This window comes from Heliangelus exortis, chromosome 3, assembly GCF_036169615.1.
Source record: "Heliangelus exortis chromosome 3, bHelExo1.hap1, whole genome shotgun sequence".
In the NCBI taxonomy this organism is placed as follows: domain Eukaryota; kingdom Metazoa; phylum Chordata; class Aves; order Apodiformes; family Trochilidae; genus Heliangelus; species Heliangelus exortis.
Genome location: NC_092424.1, coordinates 80586840 through 80599245, shown reverse-complemented (window position 1 = coordinate 80599245; position 12406 = coordinate 80586840). Strand labels below are relative to the sequence as shown.

General features: G+C 41.1%; 1 protein-coding gene and 1 long non-coding RNA gene across 2 annotated transcripts in view; one reads left to right on the top strand and one right to left on the bottom strand.

Annotated features, from left to right (window-relative positions):
• Positions 1 to 5607, bottom strand: part of CEP162 (centrosomal protein 162) — a 48424-nt gene extending 42817 nt beyond the window's left edge. The window contains exons 1-2 of the mRNA XM_071741410.1: positions 5386 to 5607; positions 3938 to 4041 (exon numbers count right to left, since the gene is read on the bottom strand). Of these exons, the coding sequence (XP_071597511.1) occupies positions 3938 to 3997 (60 nt within the window). The 5' untranslated portion in view covers positions 3998 to 4041; positions 5386 to 5607. The remainder of the gene's footprint in view (positions 1 to 3937; positions 4042 to 5385) is intronic.
• Positions 5608 to 5657: 50 nt separating this feature from the next.
• On the top strand, positions 5658 to 12108 carry LOC139795019 (uncharacterized). The gene is made up of 3 exons (XR_011725351.1): positions 5658 to 5779; positions 5842 to 5917; positions 11284 to 12108. It is a non-coding gene; the product is annotated as an uncharacterized lncRNA (long non-coding RNA).
• Positions 12109 to 12406: the final 298 nt, after the last annotated feature.

Sequence of the window (12406 nt, the reverse complement as noted above, 5' to 3'; positions counted from 1 at the left end):
AAATGCACCATATGGGAAAATCTCAAAAGCTTCCCTTTTTTAATAGTCACAAATAAGAAAATGGGCAAGAATAAACAGAATTCTAGAGGCAACAGGTATGTGGGTACTAAATACATAAAACACAAGAGGATGTTTATTAAACATAATAATGCTGCCTCTGCAGTTCACTGTCTGATTCCTATTGCATTAAAAAGCACTACCAAAAAAGCCTACCTCTACTATATATCCAATGCTTCAATTTATATGGGCCTCACAAGCACATCCATAAATCAAATGCCTATTGTCCAAAACTTCCATTAAAAAAAACAAAAAACCCCATTGTTACTAATATCTTTGACCAATAACATATTTAAAGCTCATTGTTTCACTTGAGACAATTAAATGCCTGTCACACAGTCTCAGAAAGAAAATCTAAGTGCTCTGACCTTTGTACTTCAATAAACAATTTGAATAAATAATGAAACAGCCAGACAACAGGATGTACAGCATTTTCTTTAAGTTGACACAATCACATAGAACAAAACAACTTTAAGTTCTTAATTAAAGCCCTATAAATAACAACTTGCTTACAGTAGTCCCAACAGAAGTACAAATGCCATTGTCCCCAAAGGTTGGACTGCTTCCTGCTAGCTAGCTGCAAGCTCTCTTGTTGCTTGCTGTTTCATTTATGACTAAGAGTATCCTCTACTCTGCAAGCTGAATCTTGATAATGCTCCTACACATAGAGTATTGTAACTTAAGAAACTGAAATTCCCACAGGTTGTTCTCAACTTTCTGGAAACTTTCTATGTCCAGCCTCATCAACTTCAGACAGTAAAGTTGCAGCAGCTGGGAAAGAAATGTTGACACAAAAATAGGAGTGCATTTTTCCCAATATGTCAGTTGTCTCAACAGTGAAACTTCCAAATTTTTTTCTTCCTTTTGAAAACAAACAAAAAGAGTAAATAAATCAACTTTTTTTTTTTTTTTTTTTTGACCAGCAATGGCTTTTTAGTGCCAACAAGTGGCACTGATTTCTTCATTCTCCTCCTCTGTAAAACAGTCTGTCAGCCTTTCGGGAACACAGACACACACACACACACACATATATCAAAAAAACCAAACAAAAAAAAGTGTCAGTTTTTTAATCTCTACTGAAATGAAAGCCCAAATAGTCAATTTTAAGAACTGGGACAACTACCTGGCACATAATCACCTTATCTCCTATATACATGAAGCAATGTAAGATAGGAGTGGCTCTAAAACACTGACTTCCATGACCAATTATCCCAATTATTCAATGAAACTGTTCTCCAACAAAACAAGTCTACTACAAATTATATTTGGAATATGAAATATCTTAATATATCAAATCTTTTAATGAAAATTAAAAGTTTTTCAAACATGGTTTAATGGCTACATTAATCTTCCAGTTACTATTATACAGATTTTCTAATAAGATGCTATATCCTTTCTTTGTGGAAGTTTTTCTTCTTATCTGTCCATGAATATTAAGAATAAAAGTCAACCTATAAGACCAGAAGCAGACAACTGCTCTTTCCTAATTTTGCTTCATTTGAGGTGTCATCAAAAAAAGCAAATATGTGAAGCACTGTGTATTAGAAACAGCTCCTCTCTTAGAAAGAGCACAATCCAAGGGAACTTCACAGCCAACACTCAGAAAACAGAAGAGAGTTAACAGTGTGACAGGTGATACATAAATTAAAATAGCATTAAGTCGTGTTAAAAGTTGGTTTAAGACATGATGTATGCTAATGCCAGATGCTGGTGGTGAGGAGTAGAAGGGTGACAGAATTAGGAAGAGAAGAATTATGGATGCCAAAAGGCTGTTCTGGCAAGGGGCTGGGAATAAGTGTGACCAGGCAGAAGCCTATTCTATATACAGCAATTGTTATTACACGTTTGTGATTCCTTCTGTGTGAGGATAAAAGTTTAGAATATCCTCAGCTTTTAAAGTTCAGCGTTGTGTACCAAAAGACTTCAGTTTTAATCCTCATACTAGACCTGCATCATCCAACTGTATCTAAAGTCTTTTTTTTAGCTTTTTATGTTTTCATCATAAACATACATACAATCCTCCACTCAGACAAAGCCAGTTTCACTAACTATGAGTTACTTTAAAGGGTGGAAAAGTCTGATCCATTTCTTCTCTGAACAGTAAGTAAGTCTTCCTCACACTACTACTACTACTACTACTAACAGTTTCTGCTATTCTCCCCACCCCTGTCATTACACTCAACAGAAATATCACCTATACATCAACTTCAATGGAAAACATCAGTTTCTCATTTTTCTAATATCAAAAGAATGCAGACTTTTTATAAAGAACAAAAGCAAAGGTGGGGAGCACACCAGAAGATGCATGCCTGTAAAGTTACAGAGAATACTTAATGCCATTTTTGTTTGGGTCTGTATCTAGATGCCAAAGCATAAAACAATGTATATTTTTAATGACTGGCTTGGCATTATACTTTTAATCAAGATTAAACACTTTACAGTTTTAGTTTCAAATTATAAAAAAATGCAGACATGAGTTGTTAGAAGTTAAATTCTCTGGAGCACGCCAAGCACCACTTATAATAATTCAATACAGTTATTTTAATTTTTTTCTAACATATTCTCAATGGGCAATAGCTGAGGAGCAAGAACATGTCAAATGAGGAACAAAATACTAGAATAAATCCCATGCAGTTTTGTCAGATGCACTAAATAAATAAAAGAATAAACGTCCTTTTTATTCCCCAGAGCAACTCCCTTTATAACAATAACAAGAAATTTTGCAGAGTCTACTTTTCTATTTTTACTAACATTAATAATTTCAGTGAATTCAAGAATGCTAGCTCAATAACATCTTCAAATTACAGGCTAAAATCTACCTGTAAGTTATTAGTGAATCTTAATTTTCAGGTGGCATTTTGGTTTCATGTTGCCTCTATTTAGCATTGCTCAGTAAAGCTACAGGTACTCTGCATCTGTAAAAACACCTCACAAGCTGCAAGGTCAATGCAGAGTTGCAGACTAACATGGGAAAGCTAAAATCTTGAAACAGAAGTCTCTGATTACTGTGAATCTCGATGACAAAGTGCAATTTCTATGGAATCCACCACCTACATTTTTCATGAGTAATAAACTATAGCACAACCTCTACATCAAAACAAACCTTAAGCATACATTACATATAACAGAGACCCCAAGAATGTCCTCTGCCATCATTACCTGCACTTACATACAATAGAATCTAGTAAGGGCTTTATGTATGCAGTATTTATATCTTAGGGTTACCACAATGTGTGTTGGAGTAGAGGGAAAATTCTGAAATTACAGCTCTATGTGCAGTGACAAAAACATACCAAGTTAGGGCATTTTCACTATGTCAGGTAACTGTTAGCTTAAGTTCTGTCCCACAGACTTGAATGATTTTGCCTGTATTGGAAATCACGAGGCACTATGAGGAATAAAAGGAATCAAATAAAAATTTTCTAATCACTACAACACAGGCTGTTTTGCTAGGGTTAATAAAATAATTTTAAAATAGAATTTAGTGAAATTAGGTAGCACACAGGAAAAGAATTAATTTCTTAAAGCATAGCTTCTGCCTCCATAAAGACTTTTTTTTCAATTATATATCAAATTGAAGCATCTGCTACTAAGTAAAACCCACAAAGTGAAACAAAAAACAAGAAGGGCTTTTTCAGAGGACAACCTAGCAGTGACAAAATATTTATTTCATCACAAAACTGTTCTCTTGATTTAAATAATGCAAAATAGCATGAACCAAGTTTAGCAATGAAGACCTTGCACAGACCCACAGATCAGACAGCTATGTGAATTATGTGATAAAAGCACATCTGCATCTCCCATTCCGTATTATTCCGAAGTAAATTTTCCCCCCGCACTTTAATGGAGAAAAGGGATGTGACCTTGCTCTGAAACATACCTCTTTCAGAAACTCTTCAAACTGCTCATCTAATTCTTCCTTTGAAAATCGACACGCCATAATCTGCAGCTGGATGTCACCTTCCAAACAACCAAGTGTAAAAACTAGGATTTAAAATAAAAGTAAAGTAAATTAAGAACATTGTGGAGATAGTGACAGCCTAGTGATCTGCTGGCTTCATAGAGAGCTATAAGCAAAAAATAACTTGACAAAGATGCCAGATTTCATTCCTCCCACCCCTAAAGTATTTCCAGAGCAAGACAATCAATGCAAACATACCTGTAATATTCAAATTCCTTACAATGAAAACATTATTTCAAAAAACAACAGGTTTTGCATCTAAACTTTGAGGGATAGATAAAATATGATTTCTTTCACCATCTTTACATTTGTCTTCAAAAGAGAGCTGTCTTAGCTACCCACAATTAAGCATTTTGCCAATGATCAAACAAGAATCCATTACAGTAATACTTCACATGCATTTTAAAGGCTTTTAATTTATTTCTGTGTTTCAAAACTGAAGACATCTGGCATTATAAATTTTGTTTCACCATCTCTGCTGTGCTTCGGACTCAGTAAACAATAAATACATGAAACTCTTTTATGATTAGAGGATGACAACATTTGGTTTGATCTGCCCTGACACAGAAAGCCAATGGTACTTGTCCCCCTCCCATTCCCCGAAGTCTGCGTTGACTTCTCAGGTATAAACCATGCCTCACACTGAAAAACACTACAAAATTTTTGCATATTAAACTGCTCCACACATGTGGCTGCCTTCAAAGCTGCATACATGTAGCAGCATTAAACTCCTCTAGCATCTTCCATGCTGATAAATCCTAGGCAAACATAAAAGAGCTGAATATTCAAAGAAATGCTTTTACCATTAAATAAAATTTCTCCCAATGTGGAGACCTCTCAGTACACAGGACTGTTACCTACCTAGTAAATTGATTTTGACAGGTGAGCTGTGAAAACTGCTTCCTGCTTTCACTCCTTATTCATCCACAGACCACCCGACACTTTGGCAGTTAAAAAAAGTTATAGCAGACTGCCCAGACTTTGAATTGAGTAAGATATTCTTAGGTAAGCACTTGGACAGTATCTCTTAAAACATGGTAAGAAGATTAAGAACGCTACCTCTCATGACACACATAATCCAGTATCCTTTTATACTTTTACATCAAAGAACACTAGATGCTGAACACCAGGTGCTTTAAGACTTTACTAGCTGTGCCAACTACTTAAGCTAGTGGAGAATAGTTAATTCTAGCCTTGCCAGAAAACCAAACTGATTCTCCTGACATTCTCTGAACTTCTGTCAACCTTGCATTCTCAGCTTTAATAAAAATTAATAATATAAAACTTTATTTTGCAAAAGAATATATCAACTTCAATAACGTCAGATCACACACACTATTCTTAGCAAATACACTTCACAGACATACCTTTAAAATTGAAGGCTCACAAATAAATGACTTTGGAAGTTGTAAAGCTAAGTCACTTGCTGCGATAGATGCTATTAACAGTGCAGAAAGCCTAAGTTTGGGGTAGGTATGGCTGAACCACAGGGATGAAGTAACGCTTATAGAGCCCAACACTATTCATGTAAGCTTTTAATCATCCCAGCGCTGGGACCAGCCGTGACCCGATCCTCCTCCTCCTCCGCCTTCTCTCGAAGCACTTGAAGAGCCGGCAAACAGCGGCCGGGCAGCAGCCCTGGGGCCGGCGGGCCTTGCTTCTCTCGACCCCAGCCCCGTTCTCTCCCGACCTGGGCCTAACGAATGATGCCGAGGAAAGGCGGTGGCCGCGGGCAGCGCAGGGGCTGCGGACTGAAGGGGGGTGGAGAAAGGGAGAAGAGGAAGGGAGAAGAGGAAGGGAGAAGAGGAAGGGAGAAGAGGAAGGGAGAAGAGGAAGGGAGAAGAGCAGCCCTGATGGGACACCGCCAGGCCGAGCCGGCGGGCAGGGCTCGGCTCCACAGTACGAGGGGACGGGGGAAGAAGCGGTTGGGAGCCGAGCCTGGGGGTCGCCGGGAGCGTACCTGACCCACCCCGGCCTCCTCTAGGCCAGGGCCTCTTCCCTGGCTGGTGGCGCGGCGCGGTTGCCTAGGAAACCCTCCCGGCCACCGTACCGCCCGCCAAAACCGGCTGAGGGGAGGGAACGGGGTCACGTGACCCGACAAACCCGCCGGCTCTCCCCTCCGTGGCCCACATGTGACGGGGGCGAGGGGGGGGGAGGAAGGGGCTCAGGGCCGACATTACTGCCGCGGGTATCGCACCGGTACCGGCCCCACAGCGGTCCTGCCCCGGCCCTGCCCGCCCCGGCTGTAAGGCGGAAGTGGTCGCGCCGTCACGTGAGACGGCGGCGGCGCCCGCCGGGAGTAGGGAGCGGCGGCGCCGCCTGTCGGGCGTCGGTGGAGAGGGGCGCGGGCGAGAGCGGGAGCGGGTCCGGGGAGCGGGGAGGGGGTGGCTGGAAGCTCAGTGCCAACGCCGTGAGGAGTCACGGCAGCTCCGGGGGACCGCCAGCCGAACCTGCGGGGCCTGCCCGCGCACCTGCCCCCTGCGCACCGCCGCTGCTCGGCAAAAAGGGCTCGGCAGTGCCAGGACGGTGCCGGCCCCGGGGGCTGCTCCCCGCAGGTGGACGGACTCGGGGCTGCCGGCGGCGGCGGCGCAGCCCTGCCTGGTGCCGGTGCCTCCACCGTCGGTTCTCCTGGTCTCGCTGCTTTGCCGGTGTGTGGTTCCGGCCCCTCAGCAGCTGGGAGGGGGGCGGTGGGTGAAGGGGGGAATTAGAGCTAAATTCGGTTTATTTCTCCGCTGAGTGGCGATGCCAGACCCCTGCAGGGGACACCCTTGTTCTGGTCACGAAGCCCGCGGGGCCAGCGCTTGTTGGCAACCTGCAGCCAATGTTTCTGCTGCTTGCTTCGCCGGAGCTCGCTCTTTCCGCCGATCTTTTGCAGAAGCAAAAATGTAGAGTTAAGCGTGTGTTGATTTCTCGAATGCGAAGACCAACTCCATACCATCCCTTTTCGCTCTTCCACACAGAAACCCCCATCTACAGCTTTGCTAATGTTTCAGCCTTAGATGGGGGCTGCTGCGCTTTTAATACATTTTAGAACATCTCTGGAAATGTTTAAAATAGGCAGAGAAATTAATGACCCCTGTTTCCCTGACCACTGTCTCTCAAATAACCACAGAACAATTGCAGTCTGTGCTTGCATATGCTCTCCAGCTAGGGTCTGTCAGTCGTGTTTGTTGTGAGAGTCACGTCGCTTTAGGAATTTTTATGCCAGCATTTAGTAAATGGCAAAATAAAGCAGGCTCACTTAAGAATACAAATTAACATTGTTTGCGGGTGCACACGCACATTTTGGGTCTACGTTGAGCGGACTTGGAATGAAGATTTCTGAAAGGAAGTTTTCTTCTGTGAGCGTTCGATGCTCATCGCAACTGAGAAACTGGTTAAAATCCTCCTAATTGTCTCACCTCCTGGTTGTTTGAGAGTTAAAGACGGTGCTTCCAGTATGGCCTCTGTGTGTCCCAGATCTGTTTACACAAGTGTAGGTTACAGTTTAAATTCAAAGATGGAAAGAAAGGCAGGCTCTGCAGTTGCCGACCAAGTCTATAGGAATTCTTCGCTGGAGGTGCTGCGGCACTTCTTTCAGTCAGACCTTTTGTCTGCAAATGGAGTATTATATTTCCATTTGTAAATTATGGGTCATTTATTTCGTCTTGGTGCACAACTGCTGCTGCTGTCTGTGGGAAATGTGGGAGCTGATCAAGGACAGGATGCCCACGTAAACCAATATACTAAGACAATTTGTTAAATGTGACAGCCTGCTGCTGGCAAAAACCTCGGTTTCCAGCGTTTGCTCTTTCCCCTCGTGCCATGAAAAAGCACGGAGCCAGGCATGAGTGCTTAAAGAGAGATGTGGAAGTTAATTAAGGGATGTCAGTCTGATGGTGCATGCCTTGATCCTGCTCAGATTCAAGCCAATGCAAATTTTGCTATTAACTTCAAAGTGATAGCTGTGACATCATTCACTGATCATCAGAGTTACTTCATATATAATCAAATAATCACATCAAGGCCTCCGTCCTGCAAGCTGCTAAAAAACTGTTGCACATTGAGGCCTTTCTGTTTGCAGGAAGATGTTCAAAGAAAGAGGCTTTTACAAAGTATAGAAAAATGTGCAGAGGGATCAATGCTGTTGGAAACCTCAGTGCCCATATGGGAAGGAAAAAAAAAAAACAAAACACGAAACCACTCTTGATGACTGTGGCGGAGAGGAGGCATTGCATGGTGTTGAAATGTCATTCAGTGCATTCAAATGACATGCACAATAGCCACTTAAAAGATTTTCATTTCCTTCTAATGCCAAGCAGTTGGAGCAGTTTTCTCAAGAGCTCTTAACAGTGGAGTTTAAAAAGAATGAAGAGTGGGGCTAGGCATGAATTGCAGCCAGGAACGTGGCAATTGGGGTGGCAATGCTAATATAGCAGAAGGGTGGGCACAAATTCTGAAATGGAGAGAGCTGGAGAGAGCCCCAGGTTATAAGGTAAAATTCTGGCTCTGCTGGCTTGTGCGGGAAGCCTTTGTTGACTTCTATGAAACCAGATTTTGCTGGTGTAGTCAGTGGCTTCTCATTTAAATACATGGCATTTGATCACCCAAGGCATTTTTTTCTTTCTTCAGATGGCTAAAATATAAGGCTTCACTTATTAGTATAATAATTTCAAACAATTAATGGTAAAATTTAAAGGTATAAAATATCTACACTTTTGCTTTTGAACATCTAATTTCAGTGGGCTTCATCTATAACTGTCAATAGAGAAAAACATCAAATAAAAAAGAAACAAAACTTCTGCCGCATCCACTTTGGCTGAGGCATTGCAATAGATAGTATTTCAGTTCTGAACTTGCAAATACCTGAAATATGAGATCGTCATAATAAATATTTATCCATATTCTTGGTTATGTTTTTTTAAAGGTTAACAGTTTCATACTGAATGAAAAGCAAACAAACAGTGGTGAATTAAGAAGTTAAAACTGCGCTCTCTGTGCATGCCTACTGTGATAACACTTCCTTACATGACTGTGCAATAAAAATCCCTTCCAGTATATGCATCAGAAAAAAGGGAAAAGCCTCCCATAAATGTATAAGTTGCACAGAAAATGGAAAATTTCGCTGGAAGTCTATTTTGTGAAAGAGAAAGCAGTGGTATGGCATTGTTATATTTGGATTAATTATAAAATAGCTAACCTAACTATAATTTCAATTCAAAGGATACCTTTTAATACTTTCATTTTTTGTTTACTACAGGTCTTACTTTGTTCTGCCACCAATTAACCATAGTCCTCAGATCCCAAGAACCAGATTTACGGGTGATTGTGTTATGTTATTTGGCCTGAACTGAGTTTAGCACCTCAGCATCTCTCTCTCCAGCTCTTTTCCATCATGCAGTTTCTCCACAGGCTGAGAAATAAAAATTGAGTCGTGTTTCCTACTATTGCAGAAACTAAGACCAGTTGATAATCTTATTTCTGCTTCATACTTGTGTCCTTTTAGCCGTTTTTGCAAATTTGCAAGTTTATAAGCTGGGCTGTCATGTCATGTCATGGCCATTTCCCAGTTTCTGGAAGTTATCAAACGTGCACCGTTTCTCAGGGTTTTAGGCAGAAAATCCCCCTTTTGGCTCATCTGTGTAAATGCTTAATTGCCATAATGCTGTACCCTGTGCTGCCAGCTTTTTGGTTCCTCTGGAAGAGGGACAGCAGTGAAGTTGCTGTAGTTGCTGCAGGAGTTCCCCATCATGGAGAAAACTGTGCTACTGCCAGCAAATGTGAGCAGTGTAAAGTTCCTTCAAGAGGGTGGATGTTTGCAGTCAGTAATTTCAGCTGCTTCTCACTCTCTCGACTTGAGTGAATTTGCCAGCGTTTAGCACTGTTTTTTTCTTCCATTTCCTCATCTCTATAAACTTGCTGGGAAACATTGCTCTACTGCATAATTCAGACAGTGCAGCAAGATCCCTCCTATTACAAGCTTTTGTGACCAGCCATAGGGCATCTAATGATCCTGCCCTGTGCCTACTGCAGGTACTTCTTTGCTGATAAAAATTCTCAGTACCTGGCATCAGGCAATGCACCTATGACTCCTACACTCCACAGGGACAGGAGAAACAACTTGGGTTACTTTCATCCCAAAGTAATTTGAACTGCAAGCTTTCATCTGCCATGAATATTCTCCTTTGTATATAGAAAGTTTTATAATAAATTTTTCTCTTTGCTCGAAGACACACCACATATCTTTAGGTCAGAAAAAATTAAGGTAAATATTTTTATAAAAAATTCTTTGTAGCTTAGGAAAGATTAAACTCAGAAAACTCAGCAAAGAAAAATTAAGTGTTCTGATTTATTCAGATTTTTTTCAGATCTGTAAAATCTCTCGTTAATCCTGACAACGTATCTGCTTAACACTGGCAAGAATATTAGCTTTGCATTTCAGATTTTCACTTGGTTATTTTTAGTTCTTCTGAAGCCTGGGAAATAAGAAATATAACCGCTTTGAACGGTCTGAAAGAGCTAACTCTAGCAGGGCCTCTGAATCTGATTAGATAAAACAACAAAGAGGTTCTGTTAGGGCAAAGGCAGGAAGAACTAAGGTGGGTGGCAATATCTGTCATAACTCAAGGGAAATGTAGCCTCAAAGCATTCAAAAGTGGGTGAAAAAATAACATAAGCAATAGACAACTTTCCCACATCTTAGGTCACTTTCCAAATGCAGTTTGAAGATTTTTCTCTGCCCTCAAGACTTTTTTAAATTTATTTTTTTTATTTATTTTTAAGTACAATAAACAGCACATGCATGTCTGTTTATCTTAAAAAGCTAATTCAGGGGGACATCATTTAGCTGCAGATAAGTATCCAGAAAGCACACAGTATGGCAAGTGTTATTACATTTGTTGGTACAGAAACAGAGTAAGATCTTAACTGATCAATTTTCTGTTTTCAACATTTTCAACATTTTCCTCTGAAAGTAAGGTAGCCTTAGGATTGCCACAGGAGAGTTCTCCCTAAAATGCAGCTAGTCGTAACACCACATTTTATCCTCCTGGCTGAAAAAGGATGTTGTGTTTAGTGCAACTGGGAGGTCTTCAGGTTTTTCAGGGGGTTGATTTAAAAATGCTCTGTTATTGGAGTGGTGGGAATCTGAACACCCACTTGGCCAAAGATCGGGCTTCCCAACTTTCAGTGCGGGTGAAGAAGTAGAACAAAACATCTCAGGAAAATGAATCAAAATGTTTTCAAAGTTGCTGTGCATCCATGATACTGAGATTTATCTCTTCCAGAAGCCGGGAGCGTTACCTGTTTGAAGGCCACCACTAAAGATGCCCCACGCTGGTGATGGCTGCAGCTGAGGAACGTGTAGGTCATTCCTCGTATGGAGCTTTCTGGGAATAGTCCATCCAACCTGTCCTTCAGCCACGTGGAACTGCTGGCATTTCTCCAGCAAGTCTAGGTCTGCCTTTCCTGGGACAGATATGGGGCATAGCAGTAGGTGTGTACCTGTATTTAATGTGAATCCCATCCCAGTTTTTGTTGCCCTGGTGGTTCAGGTCCTGTGCCAGGCTGCAGCATTCAGCACACATGCACTGGTATGGAATGGCAGAGCTGTGAGCACAGAGAGTTCAAGCTTTATGGGCAGGGTCTGCCTGGCCCTTTGCAGCTTCTGGCAAAAAGCTTGTTGCAGTTATGCTTCTAAGGTAATAATTTCATTAAGCAGTTCATTACTGGATGAGGTTGTCTTCTGGCTTGAAAGGTCATTACTTTGTTAATGGATCACTTGCTTTGCTGTATTCTAGCCTATTTTTTAGAAAGAAAATTTGGAGTGACTGTTAATTTATTTGCCAGGAGTTTGATTTAACTTTTTAACCAATAATGTATTCCACAGTTTTCCTGAGTTCATGTCTGCTATAAACAGTATTCCTGTGAACCAAATGGCTTGTTAGTGGTATTTCTATGGCATTTCCAGCAGGCTAAGGGTAGTTACAATGTACATTTGGACAGGAGAGCTGGAGTGTGAAATTTATCCCAATTATTTTTCCTCAAGCTGTTTTTTTCTCGTTACAATTTTGTTATAAGTAATTCTGTCCTGCATTTCTTATTTTCTTTGAGACTGTGTTTTGAGATTTAGTACTAATGTTCCTGCACAGGAAATTGAGCATCAGGTCTTAAAAGATAAGGGGACAGAATTAGATCCTCTCTAGGAATCATTGCCTATTCCCATTCTGCTCCCCTGGGTGATCCATGGATGCCTTAGATGAATGTGTTTCTGTTTCCTAGTGAATATTAAAAAGGTAGATTGGGTGTATATGGATATCCCTTTTTTGTCTTTGGCCAGTGAAAGAATAACTCCTCCTGAACTTAGATCCACACATAATTACAAAAATCCTGGGAAGTCTTAACCGGTAT